At 43.2% G+C, this 22349-nt stretch overlaps 1 protein-coding gene across 1 annotated transcript in view; it reads right to left on the reverse strand.

The window, feature by feature from the left end:
• Positions 1-272: 272 nt before the first annotated feature.
• LOC138749907 (cell migration-inducing and hyaluronan-binding protein-like) overlaps positions 273-22349 on the reverse strand; it is a 115207-nt gene continuing 93130 nt past the window's right edge. Inside the window, exons 22-28 of the mRNA XM_069911947.1 lie at positions 20118-20329; positions 18192-18377; positions 13859-14063; positions 12361-12447; positions 9226-9383; positions 7379-7476; positions 273-1008 (exon numbers count right to left, since the gene is read on the reverse strand). Coding sequence (XP_069768048.1) covers positions 881-1008; positions 7379-7476; positions 9226-9383; positions 12361-12447; positions 13859-14063; positions 18192-18377; positions 20118-20329 — 1074 coding nt within the window. The 3' untranslated portion in view covers positions 273-880. The remainder of the gene's footprint in view (positions 1009-7378; positions 7477-9225; positions 9384-12360; positions 12448-13858; positions 14064-18191; positions 18378-20117; positions 20330-22349) is intronic.

Here is a 22349-nt window from a genome sequence, read left to right on the forward strand (position 1 = left end):
ATGAATTGCTCAATAGCATTTGGTACCCGTCAGACACAGTAGCACGAAGACTGACGAAAAGTGCTTGATTCAGTCCCAAAAGTGACACAATTTCATCCAGAAATTATTGCTAGCTTTGGGTTATACCAGTTGTGATTGCCACAGGCAGTTAGTGAACGACATCAGAAGTGCCAGTAAAATCACCAATTTGTGCTCAACCTGCACCTTCAAACAGCAATTAATTATTTGGTCATAGATAGAAACCAGTGTCATGTAACACAAGCCACAGCAAATCCTTTCAACTTTACGTTTATTATGAAACCTCACTTAGACAATCTTTGTAATTTATTCAAATGATAGGTTATAATTTACATTTCTTTAATCCAAAAGTCTTCTTGAAATACATCTCCACTCTAATAAATTACAATCTCTGCCAGCATTAAAATACCATTGCTTCAAGTGAACCACCTTTCCAGATAAATCAACAGCAAAACAGAAAATATATGAAAATTGTACAATACACTTCCACAGTTGCCTTGGCATTGTGTTCTATAGTGGCTTAATAAATAAATAGAAACTGACATTCAACAGAGAGTAAAGACAGGTTGAAAACACTTCAACACACAGACACGGGAAATCCGAAAAATGACCAGCTATTTCGGGAGCAAGAAAGGATTGGAGTTAAAAAGGCTTCTCAAGTATTGTCTACAAATATTACCAGCTTTTGAAACAAGCCATGTACACAGACCAATGAACATAATGATAATTATATGGTACTACTGCAACATCTTAGATGCTTTGACTATGTTCCCACACACAGAGCTTGAAAATCAGTAGTAGTTCCAAGATCAATCCTATATACCCAGGCCTGTACTCAGCCTTTGTTGCAAAACATGGCCACTCATAGTTTCAACTTCCTTGTGATGGGGATCGGGAGAACTTCGTGAACCTTTGCCGTATCTTTGCCCGCAGCAAGTTTGACCCACTCAGGTTTGAAATTTCCTTTGTATCCCACAAATACCAGTTTATCTGAAATGATAAAAGCAGAGAAACAGCTGTAAAAGTGCATGTTGCAGTAATTTTTTACCAGCAGCCAGTCTCGGACAATACATACAAAGAATGGACTGATCTATAGGGAGAGGTTGAGCAGGCTGGGGCTTTAAACCTTGGAATGCAGGACATTTTTATATTTTAGGTTTTAGGCACACAGGATGGTAACAGGCCCTTTCAGCCCGTGCCACCTAATTACACCCAAATGACCGACAACGCTGTATGATTCGAACAGTGGGAGGAAACCAGAGCCCCAGGGAAAAACATGGAGATGCAGGGATACATGATAGGATAGGTTTAGAGGGATATGGGGGTAAATAGGTGGGACTAGTGTGGGTGGGATATTTTGGTTGGCATGGGAAAGTTGGTCTGAATGGCTTGTTTCCACAGTGTATTACTGCATGACTTTAAATGTTACAAGAAAAATCAGTTCAGATTAAAACAAACTTAACTATCAACTGGTTTTAATTTGACAGTCACAGAATGCTTTGGGATACATGTTCAGTTAATTTGGTACGGAACAAGCCAAGGCAGGAATGATGTTATGGCTAAAGGATGGATGTCTTTGGGGAATGTCCAAGGATACACAGAGTATCGGAAGGATAGTCAGAAAGCAAATGGCTCCGTGGGTAAGGAATTACATTAAATCATTAGAAAGAGGTGACCTAGGATCAGAAGATATAGAGTCAATGTGAGTTTAGTTAAGAAATGGCAAGGATAAAAAGACACCGTTGGCAGTTACTTACAGACTACCAAACAGTTGTTGGGATGCGGACTACAAATTACGACAGCAAGAGTACCCCATTTGGAGAACTGTGTACAGTTTTGGGTCCCCTACCTTAGAAAAGATGTGATGTTGTTGGAGAGGGTGCAGAGGAGATTTACTAGGATGATTCCTGGAATGCAAGCGCTGGCGTATGGGAGCGTTTGACAGCTCTTGGGTTGTATTCGTTGGAGTATAGGAGAATGATGGGGATCTCATAGAGACATTTTGAATATTGAAAGGTTTTGATAGAGTGGATACAGATAAGATGCTTCCCTTGGTGGGTGAATCGAGGACAAGGGGTCATAGTCTTAAAATTAGAAGTTATCCAATTAAAACAGAGAGGAGGAAGAACTTAATAGTCAGAGGGTCGAGGATCTGTGGAACTCACTGCCACACAAAGCAGTGGAGGCCAGATCACTGGGAGTATTTAAACAGGAAATGGATATCTCATTAGTGAGGGCATCAAGGGGGAAAAGGCTGGAAATTGGAACTAGGTGTGAGCATAATTCAGCTTAATGTCGAGTCACAGAACAGACTCGATGGGCCTGCTTCTTTAATGTGAACATAAAGTAAAAAGGTGTGTCAGAAGGGCAATGTTATGGCAGTCACGGGGGTCTTTAACCATGCAAGTAGGTTGGGAAACCAGGATGGGACTGGGACTCGAGGGAATTCAAAGAGTGTGGACAAGATGGCTTCTTGGAACAACTTGTGGCTGAGCCGACCGGCCAATGGCAATTCTGGATTGAGTGTTGTGCAATGAACCAGAGTTGATAGAAGGGAGCTGAAGGTAAGGGAACCCTTAGGAGGTAGTGGCCATGATAGGATAAGAATTTGCCCTGCAGCTTGAGAAGGTGAAAGTAAAATCAGAGATGTCCATATACCAGTGGAATAAAGATTACAGAGGAACTGGCAAAAGTTAATCGGCAAGACACACTAAATGGCAGAGCAGCAACGGCTGGAGTTTCTGGGAGAAATAAGGAAAGTGCAGGACAGATATATTCCAAAAAATAAATACTTGAAAAAAAATGATACAACTGTAAAGGCAAAAATAGGCATATCGGGATGAAAAATTAGTAAGATAGCTGATTAAGAAGGAAAAAGATCAATTTTGAAAAGAAACTAGCAAATAATATCAAAATTTAAAAAAAGTATATTAAGAGTTTAAAAAAAAGCAAGAGTAGATATCGGACCAATAGGAAATGATGCTGGAGGAATTATAATGAGAGGTGAGATGGCAGAGGAACTGAATAAGTATTTTGCATCAGTGTTCACTGTGGAAGACATTAGCAGTTTACTGGACTGTTAAGGGTGTCAAGGAAGTGAGGTGAATGTAGTCACGATCACCAGAGAAAATGTGCCTAGGAAGCTGAAATGTCCAAGGGTAGATACCCTCAGGTTCTGAAAGAAGTAGCTAGAGAGATTGTGGAGGCACTAGTACTGATCTTCCAAGAATCAATAGATTCTGGCATGGTCTAGAGGAATGGTAAGTTTTAAAGGTCACTCTGCTATTTAAAAAGGGAGGGAGGCAGCAGAAAGGAAATTATTGACATGTTAACCTAACATTGGTGGTTGGGAAGATTGTCAAGAATGAGGTTACAGAGTACCTGGAGGTGCATGACGAGATAGGCCAAAGTCAAGATCGTTTCCTCAAGGGAAAATCTTCCCTGACAAACCTACAGCAATTTTTTTTTGAGGAAACCACAAGCAGGATGGACAAAGGACATTCAGTGGATATATATTTGGTCTTTCAAAAGGCCTTTGAGGCAGCTTCACAAAATGAGAGTGCATAGAATTATAGGAAAGATATTAGCATGGGTAGAGGATTGGGTGATTGGCAGGAAACAGAAGGTGGATTAAAGGGATTCTATTCTGGCTGGCTATCGGTTAGCAGTGGTGTACCACAGGGGTTAGTGTTAGGTCACTTTTTTTTGCATTGTACCTTAATGATTTAGATAACATAATAAATGGCGTTGTGGTTAAGTTTGCACATGATACAAAGATGGGTGGAGGGGCAGGTAGTGAGGAGGAAATGGATGCAGAGAGACTTAGATTAGGAGAATGGGCAGAGAAGTGGTAAATGAAATACAATGTTGGAAAGTGTACAGTTATGCACTTTGGTAAAAGGAATAAAAGGGCCGACTATTAATTGGATGGGGAGAAGATTAAAAATTCAGAAATGCAAAAGGACTTGGGAGTCCTTGTGAAGGGTACCCTAAAGGCTAACCTCCAGGTTGAGTCATTGGTGAAGAAGGCAAATGCAATGTTGGCATTCATATCCAGAGGAATAGGATACAAGTGAAGGGTGTTGAAGTATTGGTGAGGCTTGCTTGGGGTACAGTTTTGGGCTCCTTAGTTAAGAAAGGATATGCTGGCATTGGAGAGGTTTCAGGGAAGATTTACAAGAATAATTCCTGAGTTAGCATGTGAGGAATGTTTGACGACTCTTTGGAGCGGAGAAGAATGAGGGAAGACCTCATAGGAACATTTTGAATGCTGAAAGGCCTGGAGAGAGGGGCAAAGTTGCTTCTAATGGTAGGGCACAACTTCAGAATTAATGGCCGCCCATTTAAAACAGATGCAAAGGAATTTCCTTAGCCAAAAAGTGAACATTTGGAATTTGCTACCCTGGAGGCCAGGTTGTTGGGTATATTTAAGGCAGAGTTGCTAGCTATCTGAATAATGAGGGTATCAAGGGTTAGGGAAGTGGGGCAGAATGGATCATCTTATCATAGAATGGCAGAGCTGATGGGCTGATTAGCCTACTTCTATATCTATCTAAAACCAAATCAGTTGTTCTCCAGAGGTTCTCAACCTTGTTTGGTCTAAGGCCCACCTGGCTTCCGGCCTAACATTCCATGGCCCACTAACGGCAATGGCAGCAATATTTTCAAGTCAATGGCACCTCTGTCAGAAACAAATCTTTGTCCAATTTAAAATATTTTATTTGACAGTTTTAAAGACCCACATGGAAACATGCTGTGGCCCACTGGTTGAGGTCCAACTCCAACTCTAATCATTTTAATGTCAGCAGAAGGAGAGGGGCAACTGGGAGGTGTGCTGTGATATGGGTGTGCGTCAGTTGCAGGTTGTAGTGGCTTTGTAGTACCAGGAGGAGGCACCCCTCCTCCTTACCATAGAATAGAAAACTAAATTCATTATCTGCACCCCTTCCTAATCTCCTGAAGGACACTCTTTAAGTGGCACCTACAATGAACAGTTGAAGATTGGACTTTGCAAAATAACGCTCTTGCCTGTGAACTGTGAGTCCAGGAACAGGTGGCATGAGCCTTGAATTTGAACCAGGCGGCTTTGGAGTGAAAACTGGGAGATTTTTCTGCATGGTTTAAAATTACAAAACTCTCTGCTGCTCAAGACTGCAGATACTGTGGTTAATTGAAAATTTTCAAGGTTGAGAGTGACATATTCTGTCTGTCAACACCCAGGATTACACTCAAGGCAGATACATAGGATCATGGAAATCAGACTGGGCCAACAACACTGAAACCCAGCTCATTTTTGGAGCTTAGAATATGGAACGATGGAATGTCAAGTCCACTGTTTACCACTTGGTGTCAGCGAGGTGACATGGTGGACTGAAAGGAGCTATGACTGCTTAAGCAGAATATGTTACTCTGGAGGATATAGTCACAAGGTAAGAGACTTCTCACATTACATTGGGAGACCTAATAGAGGCAGGACACACGCCAAACAGATTTTAGATTTAGATCAGAAAAAAAACTGAAATCGGTTCAGTGTATGCCCCGCCTCTGGGGTCCTTGGGAGTACTGAGGAGCAGAGGGACATTGGTATACAAATGCACAGGTTCCTGAAGGTGTCAGATAAAAAGTAGGATCTGGGTCACTAGTCCATTAGCTGGGCATAAACAAGGAGTTTGAGAATGCTGATGTGACTGTGCTGGAGTACTGAGGTCGCTAACGGTGATGGCAGTGGTTTAATTGAGAGGTGGAGGCTGCTGTGGAACATTTCAGAAGCGAGGAGAGAATGGATTGGCTATGCATGTTTTCCTTGGAATGGAGGAGGCCAATAAGTATGGAGGTATTGTTAGGTCTGCTTTGTTCATGAATGAGTGAGACAAACACCAGGCTGAGTCGAAATCAGGGTTCTTTGTTCTTTATTACCGGATTGTAACACTTGCGACTAACAAAGTTAGTCGGAGAATGCATTCTGCCGTTATCAGCAAAATGGTGATTTTTTATACCCTTGGATACATGTTTAGAACATCATCATATCATTACTTGTCCAATGACTAAAACTGTTGCTATCCTTTCCCTGCTAGCTTCCTGCCTCTCAATCCATCAATGTCTCTCTTATCTTGTAAGTACAAGGATGCATTCTGTTACTCCTTAGTACTGGGTGACTCCTTCTCCGGTCCCATCTCATGATGTTTTACCTAACAGGAGTACAAGGACACCTCCCCTTCTTGTTACTGCCCTGTACAGGGTAACTCCCTACACATTCCCATCTCATGATGTTTTACCTTACAGTATGCAGAATTGTCTTGCCTGCAGCAAACACAGGATAGTAGTGGATGGAATATATTCTGCCCAGAGGTCAGTGACTAGAGGGATCTGTTCTGGAGGACCCCCCCACCCCACCCCCCCCGTGATATCTATGAATGACATGATCAAAGAAATAGAGCGATGGGTCAGTAAGTTTTCAGGTAAAACGTAGGTTGGAGGTGTTGTGAGTAGTGTAGAAGGTTATCATAGGTTACAATTGGATATAGACAGGATGCAGAGTTGGCCAGAGAAGTAGCAGATGGAGTTCAATCCAGAGAAGTGCAAGATCATGCATTGTGTAAGATTGAACTTGAATGTGTGGAATGCATGGTTAATGACAATGTGGAAGAACAGAGGGACCCAAACTCGTAGATCTCTCAAGGTTGTTGCACTGGATGATGGGTAGTTAGGAAGGCCTTCATTACTCGGGGGATTGAGTTCAAGGTCTGTGATGTAATGTTGCAGCTCTATAAAACTCTGGTTAGACCAAACTTGGAATATTGTGTTCTGTTCTGGTCACCTCATTACAGGAAGGATGATGAAGCTATGGAGAGGGTATAGAGGAGATTTACCAGGACGTTGCCTGGATTGGAGAATGTGTCTTATGAGGCAAGATTGACAGAGCTAAGGGCTTTTCTCTTTGGAGTGGAGAAAGATTAGAGGCAACTTAACAGAGGCCAAGAATATAATTGGCATAGATTAGAGGGGACAGCCAGCTGTTTTCTTTCCCAGGTGAGAGGAGAAATTTGTAAAGGCGAGGGAAGAAAGGGGAGATGTTAGGGGTAAGTATTTTTTACCCAGAGAATGGCAGGTGCCTGGAATGCAGACCAGGGGTCGTGGTGGAGAATGGAACAATAGGGATGTAAGAAAAATAGAGCGTTATAGGTGAGAGGTAGGGAAGGTTTAGTTTGCTCATTAGTTTATATTGGTCAGCACAACATTGTGGGCAGAAAGGCCCATATTGTGCTGCAAAGTTCTATTAAGCACTCCAGACCTGGTAACAGATGGGGAAATAATGCTGAACAAACACACAATAATAGTATAAAGCCCCTCCAAAAATTACCATTCAGTTTTATATCAGTGGCTCCAAGCTGTGCCAGCACTTTGATCCAAGGTCTTCCCGAAGTTGGCCTTCCTTTGCACGTCACTAGAGCAACGGAGCTGTCAATAGAAATATCTCACTTATAATCCTCAAACAAATAGAACTTAAAATACTTTCCAATAAAATTAATTACACAAAAACAATCCGCAACATCAAGCTCAACATTTATTTCAATTTGCGGCACAGTGTGGCTGGAATGGAAAAATACCTGCCCACGCTGATCAAAATGTCCCACCTGCACTAGTCCTTCCTGCATTTGGATCTTATCCCTCTAAATCAGAAGTTCGGAACCTTTTTCTTTCCACCCACACCACACCTTTTGTAATCCCTTACTAACCACAGAGCACCTATGCCTTAAGGTGGGATGTGAGTGGAAAAAAAAGGTTGAGAACCACTGCTCTAAATCCATCCTATCCATGTATCTGCCTAAATATTTCTTAAAACATTGCAATAGTATTTGCCTCAACCACCTCTTCTGGCAGTCCATTCCATACACCCACCACCCTCTGCATAAAAAAAATTATCCTTCAGGTTCCTTTTAAATCTCTTCAACCCCCTCCCCACCCCATATCATAAACTGATGAGTTCTGGTTACTGATTCCCCTACCCAAGGTTCATCTGATCTATTCCTGTCACAATTTTCTCCACCTCTGCGAGATCACTCCTGCGGTCCAAGGAATAAAGCCCCAGCCTGCTCAACCTCTTCCTGTACCTCAGGCCCCCTAGTCCTGGCAACATACTTTTAAATCTTCTCTGCACCCTCTCCAGCTTGACAACATATTTCCAACTGTACATTGGTCAAACCGGAGCACAATACTACAAGTGGGGACCTTACACAACTGCATATGATCTCCCAGCTCTGACTGAGGAATGCCAATGCACTGAAAGCTTTTTTTGACCACCCTGTCTGTGACACCACTTTCAAGGTACCATGTAGCTATACTCCTCAATTCCTCTGCTCGACAACACTCCCAGTCCCTACCATTCACTGTGTGGGTCCTAACCATATTAGACCACCCAAAATGCAACACCTCACATTTCTCTGCATTAAATTTCATCAACCATTCCTCGGCCCAATCTATCAAGATCCTTCTGCAATACCAGGTGAGGCAAGAACTAGAGGACATATACGAATATTTGGGGGATTTCTTCACTCAGAGTGGTGGGAGGGTGAAACGAGTTGCTAGCTGAATTGCAGGCTCAATTTTGACATTTCAGAAAAATTTGGACAGGTATCTGGATGGGAGGGGCGTGGAGGCTAAGTAATTGGTACAGACTAGATGCGATGTAGGGTCTGCTTCTGTGCTGTCGTGATCTATGGTTTTATAGTGAACGAGACAACATTTAGAAAAGAGGTGGGCCAAGATGCATTTTATCTCTGATGGGGTGAAGAGAAAGCTTCATTTTTGTTACTTGAAACATTAAACCCTAAATTTATTACGACTCCTTGTCAGAATATCAATAGATCGTAAGAAATCCTCTTTCTCATTTTAGTCCGAGTTGACCTCAAAACAGTTTCATCTCTGGAGGCAGTGCAGAGACAAGTGACTGTGTTCTGGGGCACCCTGTTCCCACTTGCTGAGTTAAAGTCAGAGCCTACAATAGAGTGGTGTGAATTGAGTTCACTCTGGAGGGTTTACTTCCACATTCTGGAGCTCAGTTCCCAGAGGCGGTAAATAAAGGATATCTATTTACTGTGCTGTTCTCTTCACAGCATGAGCTTCCCTTGGGAACTAGTCCAATACTCCAGAGTTCCTTAGTCTCACTGCTCCACGATGGGGGAAGCTGGAATTATTCCAGTGACTCACTTGTTCTTTATGTTTGCCACATAATTCTCGACATGGATTGGAATTCCTTGCAAGATAGCACGTCTGAAACTTCTGTTATCCACCACCTTTCCAGACTTCCCATCTATGACAATGATCTGCATGCCATCAATGGAATGGAAATACTTCTTCCCGTCCACCTGCCGAGAGGAAATAGAAGATACTGTTGAATGCATAGGCCCCATTACAGATAGAAGGTCCTAGCAGGCAAGTGAAATGACTGGGGAAAATGTAAAGTTACACTATCAATGCCCGAGTCATCTGTGCTCAAGATGTTCTTCATCAAGATTTGACAGAACCATCTAGGATTATTTTTGGTTGTCACAGTTAGCACAACACTATTTCAGGGCTTGTGGCCCGAGTTCTAGTCCATCCCTGAATGTAAGGAGTTTGGATGCTCCTCCTGTGTTCGTGTAGATTTTCTCCAATTTCCTCCCACATCCAGAAGACGTGCAGAGTCAGTATTTGAATTGATCATGTAGGTGGTGTGGGCTGAAAGGGCCTGTTATCTCTAAATTTAAAATGGATGAACCTCTCCAATACACCGTCAAATTAATGGAAAAGAAACCCCTCAGTGTAAAACAAGCATGTCAGCACCCCACCACCAAGAGTTAAAATTTCCCGAGTTCTCATCAAAGGGAGAGGTGGAAATTCAGTAACTTCCTGAGGTCGTTAACCCTTGCAGTAATCCCTTGCAGCTGCTAAGTTCTGTGATCCTGCCCTAGATTATTTTTTCAATGATTTGTTCAATTGTAAAGACTGAAAAAATACTTCCGTACTTGGATCCTGAAGGGCTGCAGATGCGAACTTTGATCCACGAGGCCCGAGCTCTGGAGCATTTGAGACTGTTGACGGTTTTGGAGAAAATTGCGCAGGTTTGATACAGTCACACCCCACTTCAGGGCCTTGACCTTGTGTACCTCTAATAAGGTTCAATTTATTATTTTGTTGGGGAATGTTAATATGTAAGTCTTGGCTTTCCCATTGGACAAAATCAGGCATTTCAATATAGGAAATTCCGACAAGAGGCCATCGATCTGAAATATTAACTAAGTTTTTCTCTCTCCACAGATTGTGTCTAACCTACTCATTAAATTTCAGCTTTTTTTTCTCTGAAGGATCTTTCTTTCTATAATTTGCTGGTGAAGGAAGAGGCTCATTTTTTTGCTGTATCGCACCAATTGCCCATACTCATCTTGTCAATCTTGCTATCTCCACGTAATGGTGACCAGACATTACAGAATTGTCCATGCAACCTCCCCCCCCCCCGACAAGAATCTTTGACAGGAATGAAAATTCAAAAGAAAAATTTTTAGGAGATTTCTATCAAAATTAAATAAATGACAGAAAAAAACCCCGACAAAGGGCCAAGACGGAAATGTCAACTGCATTTTACTACCCATGGGTGCTACATGACCTGCTGAGTTTCTCCAGCATCTTGGCATTAGACCCCAGCATTGCCAGAGTTTCTTGTTTATCTCCATTAAAAACTGTTATGCATAAAATGATTCAAAATATTTTTGAACATTGTATTAGAAACAGAAATATTGAAAAATAAAAATTATACAATTAATAAAGACTTACAACCTTTCCAATTGCTTCCTAAACCACAAGTCTAGAATCTCCTTTGAATAGGATCTCTGATCTGATACCAATATCTGAGAGGGGACCCATGCAGACACGAGGAGAACGTACAAATTCCTTACAGACCACGTGGGATTTGAACCCGGGTCACTGATGCCATCACAGCGTTTGCTAACTGGACTATGTCGCACTGTTTGTTTGACACATCGATTTTCACATCATCTGCGAATTTACTTGTCATACCTCCGACATCCAAATTGCTAATGTAAACAGGCGATCCATTTTTTTACACACGCCCGTAAGTTAGAAAACACACAAAATTACTCAATTATGGCAACTATCCCTCCACAGTGATGTAATGCTCAGCATCAAAAGCGCCATCAGGTCAATAAGACCACACCTTACAAACAAATAAAGAATCACTCATTTCAGCACCCCATGAAGTCGACTTTCTTTATTATTCACTAGACACAAGATTGCAACTCCCCAAACACCACCCGACTAAACCCCTCTGACCCTCTCATTGTCTTACTGCCACACGGGTGATCCTGACTCTCTCACTCTCCTCCTGCATCTGAGATCCATCACCCATAGACTGACACGTAACACACCTGCACATGCACGCTATTACTACCGCATTGCTTAAACAAAGGCACAAAAATTGCGTTCAGTACTTCTAGTGTGGCCACCCTGTACAATTGTAACAATACCTCCATATTTCTAAACTCCAGCCCCTGTCAATGGAGGCCAATAAGCCATTAGGTTTCTTGACTACTTGCCTGCTAACCATGCACAAAGGACATTGCGAATCCTCTGTACTTTGTTCATCAACAATCTATCATTTGATTGAAAAAAATTTAATTTAGAAAAACAGCGCAGTAACAGGCCCATATGCCTGTGCTACCCAAATTACCCTACAAACCCTGTACATTTTTGGAAAGTGGGAGAAAACCACAGCACCCAGAACACAACCATGCAAATGCCGGGGAAAAAAATGGACAAACTCGTTACAGGCAGTGCTGAATTCGAATCTGGGTCGCTGACACTGTGTTAAGCTAACCATGCCACCCATGATGAGTGATAAACTTCCTGCCTTGTTAGTGATACTCATTTCTAAGAATGAACTTGAAATAAAAACAGGAATAGGAATAAACACAGCTTTGATTTTAATTTACCAATCCACTGATAGCTATGGAACATTAGTTTGCAGGCCTTTCAGCCCACAATGTTATGCCTATCTGTCCCAATATTAACCTCCATTTGCCAAGATTTCATCCATTCACTCAAACTTTCCTCATCAAGTTGCAGAATCCATCCTCATTACAACTGCAAATGTAAATGAGGTTGAATATGATAAACACCAGGTAAACCCTTGGAGCAGATTGGAGGCAATTGAGCTTTTTTTGTCGAAGATCATTGCCGGTGTACAGCAGAAGTCAAGAGATCTATATAGCCTCCCAGTTTCAGCTCCCATGGCACATGAACTGAGTAAATCAAGGCATTAAGCAAGAAAGTTAAATTTATGATACTCACTTCAGAATAGGCCAAGTCTTCTTTGATATGAAAAAACCTTGTTTTATAGGATTCAAGTTTGACCTCTATGAAGTGATCATTGTTGCTCTATATGAAGAGAAAATCAAACTGTAAAAACGTTATTCAATTTATTTCACACAATGAAAAGCACAACATCTTGTAGCTCTGTAGTATGTTAGTAGTGAGATGCTTTCATTGTGATGGCTACTTCATTCTGGCTAAATGCTGTTCCACCTCAGGCTGGAGGTCAACTTCTAAGTGACTTGCACATTCACCAGTGACCCACAGGCCTTCCTTTATGTTGCTTTCATTTTATGGTTTCTCACTGAGTGTAAACCCAAAGTGAAAGAGGCCTATCCTTGATTGAGGAACGAGCTGTTGGACACCACAGGAGTTGTTGAAGCCAGCGTTGTTTCTCGGCTGCTTGAGTAAAGTGATTTGAAGTACACAAAAGTTCACCTCTTTGTGTGCCTTACAGCAAGCCAAAGTTGACAAATTTTGTGGATTGATCAACACCAATTCTCCAGATCCATTGATTTCCCTAATATCCAGAAATTTGTCAATCTCTGTTTTAAGTAAAATCAATGGCAGAGTTCTCCAGCGTAGAGAATTCCAAGGGTTCACCACCTTTGTGAAGAGATAAGTCTTCTCCGTCCTGAATGGCCTGTCCTTCTTTCTGAAACTGTAACCTCTGGTCCTTGATGTCATAGCTAGGAAAAATAGGCTCCCTGCATCTTGCCTGTCAATATTGCAACCTCCTCTTTTAAACTCTACACAATAGCATAGCCATTCTGCAGGCCTAGTCTCTCCAACCTAATACAGTAAAATCTCCTTATAACGCGGTAGTTGGGGTCCAAGATTTCATACCGCGTTACAGCTGAGTTGTGGAACAGATGCATATATGTCAGAGTGCCCATGGATAATCAAACCCAAATATTACTAGTTTTCTAAGGATCCACTCTCTATAACTAACAATTTCAATGAAAGAAAGGAAGTGCATTCTTTTAATATTGGGATTCTGATTTTTAATCAACTTATTCGCAAAATTTGGGGTCCACAGACACCCGCGCTATAAGTGATTCCGCGGATTAACGAATCGCATTCTAACGAGGTTTCACTGTATGGCAAACCATGACCCAATCTAATGAACCTTTGCTGCATTCCCTCTTCTTCTGTATCCTTTCTTCTATACAAAGATTAAAACTGTATACCATGTCACTTGGACAGTCTTGCCAAGTGCATGACAGTAAGACTTTTGTATGACTGCCTTCAAATCCTCTTGTGATAGATTGAGAATCTCTAGGACGCATTTAACAGTCCCCCAGAAAGGTTATGCGCAGTGGGTTGGTATCAAACTTCTAGCTCAACTTTCTATGATTATCTGATTTGTCCAGGTGTGATAACAGAACTTGAGCAAGAAGTTCAAAGGTACTTCATTCCCACAGCAGTAACTTGAGAGTCGGAGGGTTAAGGAACAGACAGTGACAGAGCAACTCACCAGCTGTGCAGTTGGTAATTTCTTTGGCATGGGGACGTCAACAATTGGCATCTGACTATACTTAGGATATGCTTGCAGTACACAGTCGCTGACTCTGCTTGTGTCAGGAATGGAGGCTTTGATCTTTATTCTCTCACAGCCTTGTAATGAACAGAAAGCAAATCCGTCCCGTTTTTTGTGGGCTTTTACTTTCAGGAAGAGAAGCCTTAGGGTGAAGAGAGAAAGACGTTAGTATATCAACCAGTTTCATGAGTGCAGTCAGTGTTAGAATAATAACTGCCGTATATTTTGGCGTGTAAGTCAAGCCATGAAACCCAGAAAAACTCTGGGGTCAACCTATAGCCAGATATACTTTTGAGACTTGAAATTCAGCTCAAAATCCAATCCGCGCTGATCTGGCGTACAAGTTGACTCTTGAAAAACCAGACTGCAACAGATTTTCAATGAGATTTTCATTGAAAATTACACAATTATCACCCTTCTAAATCGGTATCATTGTCTGAAAACAACAACACATTTAGAACCCTTCAAAATCGCTCTCTATCATCATCTGAAGCAAAGATGGCGGCAAGCACATCCATACCCTCACTGTTTAAACAGTCATCATATGGGCCCCAGTCTGTACCTGATGAGGCAGTTTCAGCTTTGTCATCAGCGTCCCACAATAAATCATCTTCTGTGGCATCAATTGCACAAGAGATGATTTTTACTTTTTAAATGATTTCATCACAGTCTCTAACTTTGTCGCATGCCTTGAGTACGAAGTTACACAGCACATCGAGTGATACAGCACGTTGCCCCTCCTTTTGTAAATGATTTTTCTGCACTCGACACCTATGTATTCCATTCCTCACGCACATGGTCTTTGAATGGCTTGTTCAAGCAGACATCGAGAGGTTGCAATATAGATGTCAAACAACCATGTGAGTATCATGTAGTGCTAATCTACTTCTAGTGTTCTCAGTTAAGTGGCATGCTCTATGGGGTCGACCTATACGCCAGTCATCGGCCCATCTCAGGCATTGTGAGCTTTGGGGGTCGATGTATATGGGGCTCCTCAAGCAGCCAGAAGATTGAGGTTGACTTATACACCAGATATACCATAAAACCCTTAAAATGAGGCTGAAAAAGGGGGGTCAACTTGTATACTGATCAACTCATATGCTGGAATATATGGTAATCACATTTCCTAATGGAAGAAAATATGCAATAGCAATATCTCACCTTGAAAAATGTACGCTCACTGGTTAGTAGCATTAACAGCGAAGTTAATAGCTTAAAATTCAACTGCATAAAGAAAAAAAAACACCGGAGAACTGAAACATGCGGGACTTCCTGCAGAGGGTGATGAACCCCTGAATTTCTCCCTCCTGAAGGGTGGTAAAGTTAGATCATTGGGGAAATTTAAAGTTAAAGACAATACATTTCTGAAAGATCAGGGAATTGAGGAGTTTTTGGAAACTGGCACAGATGAGAGGCCTCAGGACGTTACAGCACAGAACAGGCCCTTTGGCCCACAATGATGTACCATCCAAAATAAATCTACTCTCCTACCTCACACCCATAACCCTTCTATATTTTTGGATCCATGTTTTTTGAATGTCCCTCTTCTATCAAGCTTCCCCCACCAGCCACAGCAACGCATTCCAAGGAGAAGGAAAATGGCGGCAGTAGAGCAGTGGATTTAGAAAGCTCCCCATAATGAGGATCATAAAGGATAAAGAAGCAGATAGAACCCCATAGAAATAGGTAGGATATAGACAGGCAAGTAAAAAAATATAGAGAAAATGAGGAAAAATGAGGAAAATAGAGAAAAACTCACCTTATAGAAAGGAGAAGGAGACTGATGTCAGGCCTGCTGAGAGGCTGAAAACAATGACACTGGCTCCTGAATGAAGGACCCCCCGTCAGGAAGCAAGCTCATTAGAGGAGGCAAGTGAGGACAGCCCGGGAGAGATGGGAACATCGGGAAAGGGCTGTGACCGAGACAGCAGGACCACTGCCGGGCGCGACACAAGTGGAGGCTTGAGGTTGGGGAGCCAGACTGGCACCGAAATACTGGCGACGTCAGCGACGGCTGAGTGAAAGACCTCGCGGGCTCGGAGAAAAAGAGACTTACCCAGTAGGGCTGCTCCGTCTGGCAGGCGTGAAGAGGTCGGGTCCGAGGGCATTCGAAGTGTCAGGCCTGGTAGACTCCAGGAAGAGAGAGAGGAAACAGTGGGAAAGTCGCGTGGCTGGGCAGCCTGGAATCGGAAAGCGAGGTGGAGGAGGATGAAGATTGAGAAGGTAAAAGAAAGACAATGCAGGGAGGTGAAAGGCAGAGAAAGGAGGCAGAGGGCCTGATGCCTTTTGCAAAATAAATACTGGAGGTCATTGGTCAAATCAAAAAAAAATCTTTGAGGACACTGGTGGTAGGGCAGTGGGCAATTAAATAAAGACTGGGTAAATTGACAGGGTATTGGAAACAGAGGAGAGACAAGAGGGTGGAAGAAAGTTTGGATAAGAGGGAAAATGAAATGGATGTGCAGGAGAGAGAAACCTGGTGAGGATTTGGGAGAAGAAAGATACTTTAGAAACCTCAACAGAAGGAATAATGTTAAGATTGTGGGGGGTGAAGGAGGGTATGGAGGGGAGAGACACGGTGGAGTTCCTCAAAAAATGGACCCCAGTTATAGTGGGGAGGGAACAAATTGGAAATAATTTAAAAATAGAATGGGCCCACCAGTCTCTTGCCCACCCCCCCCCCCCACCCCTGCCAAGGGCCAAATCAAAACCATGTTCAATCCTGGTGAGACTCCAGGAGGTTGGGGGGGGGTGGGGATTTGGGGTATTTAATATACTTTTTGGATTTGTTCTTAGATTTTTTAAAACTTTGCTGAAGTGTTGTTTCAAGCTCGAACTCTGCGCCAGGAGTCGACGGAAAACAAAAGGGACGAATGATAAATGTCAAAGGACAAGAAGGAAGTGGTGGGGGGTGGTGAGGATATTGGGAAAACCCTGAGGTAATGGAAGAGATTAATTAACCCTGCCTTTAAAAAAAAATTAAAAAAAGGAATAAGGTAACATCCCGTCACATTAAGGTGGGGAGTGTGAATACAGAAAAGGGGCCGAGAGCCGATGACTTGGTTCTCTTCTCCTTTCAGATTTTTGGTTCTCTGTTGGAGCCGCATTCATTGTTATTTCTTTTTCTTTTTTGGGTTTTGGTCAGGGTTGTAGACCCCATAATGACTATTATTGAGATAAACTTTTCAAGTGTATTTGTAGCGATGGGTGGTGTGGGGAGTGGGGGGATAAATACAAACTTTGTGTGTGTGTGTGTGTGTGTGTGTGTGTGTGTGTGTGTGTGTGTGTGTCTCTGTGTCTGTCTTTGTGTGCGTGTATGTATATAAATAATATACATGTATGGATGTTAGTGTTTTAGAGGGTACAAGGAGTAGAAGTACAGGATGATTATAAATAAGGCTTCGGGCATGCTTGCCTACATTAGTTGGGGCATTGGGTGTCATGCATCACCTGTAAAACATGTTGGAGAGAGCGCACTCTGAGTATTATACATAGTTCTGGCCACCGTGCTATTGGAAAAGATGCGATTAAGCTTGAGATGACGCAAAGCTGATTCACAAGGAGGGCTTTAGGAAAGTGGGTAGCACAACCCCAGTGACCTGGGTTTGAATCCAGCACTGTTGGTAAGGAGTTTGTACGTTTTCCCTGTATTGGCCAGGGTTTTCTCTGGGTGCTCTGGTTTCCTCCCACCGTTCAAAATGTACAGGGTTAGTAGGTTAGTTGGTGCATTTGAGTGGCACGGGCTCATTGGCTAGAAGGGCCTGTACCCTGGTGGATCTCCAAATTTAAAAAAATATACAGTAAGAAGGGAGAGGATGGGACTGTTTTCTTGGAGTGAAGGAGCCCGATGGGTATAGAGTTTTATAGTACTATGCAATAATCGGAGTCTTTTCCCAGGATGCAGAAGTCCATTTGGCATAGGTTTAAGGTGAGAGTGGGCCTACAGGGCACGTTTTTCACAGAGGGTAGCAGATACGTGGAACAAGCTGCCAAAAGCAAGCAGGAGATGTGGGAATAATAACAACATTTAAGACATTTAAACAGGGAACGGTAAAGATTTAGAGGCGTGCGGGCAGAATGTAGGCAGGTGGGATGACTCAGCTGGGCCAAAGGGCCTATTTCCGTCTTGTACAATACCAAAAAAAAATAACGGATGAATTTTGGTCCAGAATGAGAAATTTAATCATTGTGAGATAGCTGGTGATATGCTGCCTGACATGCTGAGTATCCCTGGCCTTTTGTGCCCTAATAACAATTTTAATGGACAAACCCAGTGTCTTCATCAAAGAAATAGTAGTTCCTTTTCAGGTGGCCATGATCCAAGTTGTTCATCTTGCCCGTCCTCACGAAGGTCCCAGTCTTGAATGTTCTTTTCGACAAACGATTGTGAATGTCCGATATTATGCTAAAACTGCTTCCTCTGGGGTAACAGAGTCCCACCTGGATCCAGTCATTCCTGGTATGGATATCAATTGGAATAAATATCAGTGGTGGGTTTACAAGCTAATTTTGTTCTTTTCACCCTGCTCAAGGCAACAATGAGCATGGAATCCAAACCATCGTAAAATCAAGCCAACTGTGCATTTTCCTGTCTACACTGGGATTGCTGGGCATCTTGGGTAAGGCACAAATCTTAAACCTCTGAGCCCAATAATATGGGCATGGACACCCATCCTGCCATGGTGCACCAGAGACTGGTTTCCATTATCAACTTGATGCATGCAGTAGGATGTCTTAAGACACTTAACAGATGTGTTACTGAATTGATTTTGATGCTGAACAATCACTGGGCTAGATTGCAACAACAGGCAACTTGTGGTTCCACGGACAAGCATGGGCAAGTGGCAGAGGGCATATCTGGCCCTTCAACTTTACACACAGTTTGCCTATCTATAACAGGTACATCAGTGGGAGGGGGAATAAGTTCTCCTTTTCCACCTGACCTAAGCCTCAGACCTCCCCCACCCCCCATTCCCGTGAGCTTCCCTTTCTTCCACCTCCGCCCTCAGACCCTTTCATCTCACTCCAAACTCTCTTCTGACCCCTCCCTCCACTCAACCTCCCTCCTCTGACTTCCTCAATCCTCCATTTCCCACCCCTTCCCATTCAGAGAGCTAATTGATTACCCTCTGGACATTAAGTCCTGTTGCAGCCCTTCCCCTATCCACCGGTGACCTCTTGCCTATGAGACTGGTGCTCCTCCCCTTCCCCACCATTTTATTAAGGCACCTGCCGACACTTTGCTCATACCTTGAAGAAGAGGTCAAGCCCAAAATAAAATTGGTAACGTGTCTTTCTCTTTGCTATATAAAGTACATAATTTGACATCCTGAGATTCTCCAGCTTTGTGTTTTGCCTTTAGTCCAGAGCTTAGATGAAGAGAACTAAGGCCTCAAGGTCACTGGGAAGCATACGAGCTTTGGGTCAGATTGCACATAATCGTCACATCTGACACTCTGTTATCAAAACAATGAAGGTTATTCAGCCCATGAAGTCTAGGCTCATTTTCATGTAAGCTGCTTTTTATCACATGCCCATTAATGGCTCGTATTTTCCTGCCACTCTCCTACAAGCTAAATTTACAGTAGCCAATTCACCCATCCACCTGCTCATAAATTTAAAATTTAGACCCACAGCACAGTAACAGGCCCTTCTGGCCCATGCCACCCAATTAAAAATACACCCCCGGGACATTTTGAAGGGTGGGTAGAAACTGGAGCCTCCAGGGAAAACCCACGTAGACACAGGGAGAACATAAAAAACTCTTTCCCGATATTGCGGGATTCAAACCCCAATTGTGACCACTGGCCCTGAAACAGCGTTGTACTGACCACTACACTAACCGTGCCGGCGGAATCCAGATCATCCGAAGGAAACCTATGGAGAACGCAGCTTCACAGAGTCAGGCCCAGAAGTCAGGATGGAACCAGGTCACTGCAGCTGTGAAGCAGCAGCGCTAACCGCTGCACCATGACAGTGCCCATCAAACTTATTACCCCACCATTTTTCTCGTAGAATAACAAAAAAAGGGAAACTATCAAAGCTTCACGACGTTCAGTTTAGCTTCCAGAAAAGTTTTTCAGGAATCCAAAGAGTTTTTAATCTAGTAAGCCCACAATTTGAGAGAACAAGTCTCCTGAATTAATTGGACTTTGCATATTGAAAGTGTAAAACCTGGGTCATGAAATACACTCACTGGTTGAAGTTGATGAGCCAGATGGTGAGTTCCTGAGGTGCTGGCCCATCCCAGTGCACCGTGTACCCTTTCTCCAGCATAACCACAGGCTGGTACTGCTGGTAATGGGAATGTCGGCCCAGAGCCCCCTTTAGGAAGAACGGTTTGTCGGGATAGTCGTCTTTAATTATCTTCATCTTCAAGGTTGAGGGATTCCTGACCTGCACATACACCTACCAGAGAGGAAAGAAAAACAGAGTTAACTTGAGTCTCTGAGGAATGTCTTTAGCTCATTGTGAAAAACAATGCAGCTGCCAACAAGATTTGGCAGCACCAAGGCTCACATCAGAGGCTCAGGCTGGAATATGATTGCATTTCTGCTACGGTGGCCAATTACTGGAAGTGTGAACTAAGCAGATCTTCAAAACAATATCTCCAAAATCAATATTTAAAACCAAAAAAGTTGATCCAATATTTCACAATAAAGTATTCCACAATATAATTTCAGATCGTCAACGTTGTGTAACTGGAGCCTATTTCCAAACCCAAGCTTCAGAAGTCGAAGTAAGCAGCTTACAAACCTTCTAAAGCAGTGGTTCTCAATCTTTTTCTTTCCACCCACTTTAAGTAATCCCTATGCCATCAGTGCTCTGTGATTAGTAAAGGATTGCTTAAGGTGGGTGGCAAGAAATAGTTTGAAACCCACTGTTTTAATCACCCCTAATTGACTAGTTCTGCGCACAGTTTCATAACCAAAGGAAATGGGCCAATGGCAATTTTTCTCAAGCAAAATATTTCAGTAACAATTGGGTCTAGAGCTGTGATTCTCATCCTTCCCTTCCCACTCACATACTAATCAGAGCACTTATGGCATAGGGATTACTTAAAGTGGGACGTGAGTGGAAAGAAAAAGGTCGAGAACCACTGTTCTAAAGCTTTGGTCTACTCAATCAGCAGGTCGAACAGCATCAGTGGGAGAAAGTGAATGGTTGTTGTTTATCTTAGGTCCACTGTGAGTTACGCTGAAAGATTTAAAGAAGTTCTCCCACGAGTGCAATGCACAAACATGCCGGAGAAACTCAGCAGGTCAAAGGAAGTAAGATGGTGACCAGAATTTGGGGATTGGGCCCTTCATCAAACAAAAACAGGCAGGCGCCCAAGTGAAAAAGGCGTGGGAAGGGGAGGAGAGGAAGAGGGAAGGAACAGAGGGAGAAGCACTGGCTAACAGGCAAGAGGTTAGAAGAGAAAACAAAGGTGAGAAGTGATTTTGGGGAGGGGGTAGCTCTTCAGGTGCCTGCCTGATTCTTGATTATTAGTTTCTCCAGTAAATTTGTGTGATGAGGTAATGGGGGGGGGGGGGTGGAATGTATTATACTGTATTAGTATAATACTTGTCTGGTTCATGCCTATGGCATATCTGTTATACCAGTAGGGTGAAATATTTCTACGGCCATAGCTAACAGCAAGCAATCAGTATAATATGCCTGCGCCCCCCCCACATTACATCATCACAGCTTGTGAGAGAACTTATTTCACAGTTTAAATCTTTCAGCGTAACTCACAATGGACCTAAGATAAACAACAACCATTCACTTTCTCCCACCGATGCTGTTCGACCTGCTGATTGAGTTTAGCACCAGATACAAGCATCTGCCGACTCCTGTGTGTCGAATGAATGTGACAGGTCATTGGACTTTCCTTGGAAGTAGCCAGTTCTGAAACGGTTGAATTCCATGTTGAATTGTGAGGATTGTTGAAGGCACGACTTCAGGATTGAAGGGTGTTTGTTTAGAACAGATACGTGGAGGAATTTCTTCACCCAGACTAAAATGGCGGCGCTGGTGAAATGACAGGGCTGCCACTGGTCCGGACCCGGGGAGAGTGGGGAGCGGAGACACAGTGCTCCCGCGGGATCCAACCACCCAGTCCGACTGCTGTCGGCTCCACACAATGGAGCTAATGGTGGTTTTATTTAAAAATTCTGCGGCCGGAGGGGTCTGTGTCCAAAATGGCGCCACCTATGATTGGCAGCAGCTAGGAGGGGTTGCAGACTCGGGCGAAGCAGAGGACCGGGTGCAAGGTACGAGAAAACGGGGAGACCACCCCCATTTGAGAAGGAGAAGCAGAGGAGTCGACCCACGGGATGGTGAAAGGGTCTGCCACTGAAGAAACACATGGTGGGGCTGCTGGTCATTCGAGGCGGTGAGCCCAAGCAGGTTGTGGGCTGTGGGTTGCTGGTGACTGCGGTTGAGC

Source organism: Narcine bancroftii, chromosome 14, assembly GCF_036971445.1.
Source record: "Narcine bancroftii isolate sNarBan1 chromosome 14, sNarBan1.hap1, whole genome shotgun sequence".
Taxonomy (NCBI): Eukaryota; Metazoa; Chordata; class Chondrichthyes; order Torpediniformes; family Narcinidae; genus Narcine; species Narcine bancroftii.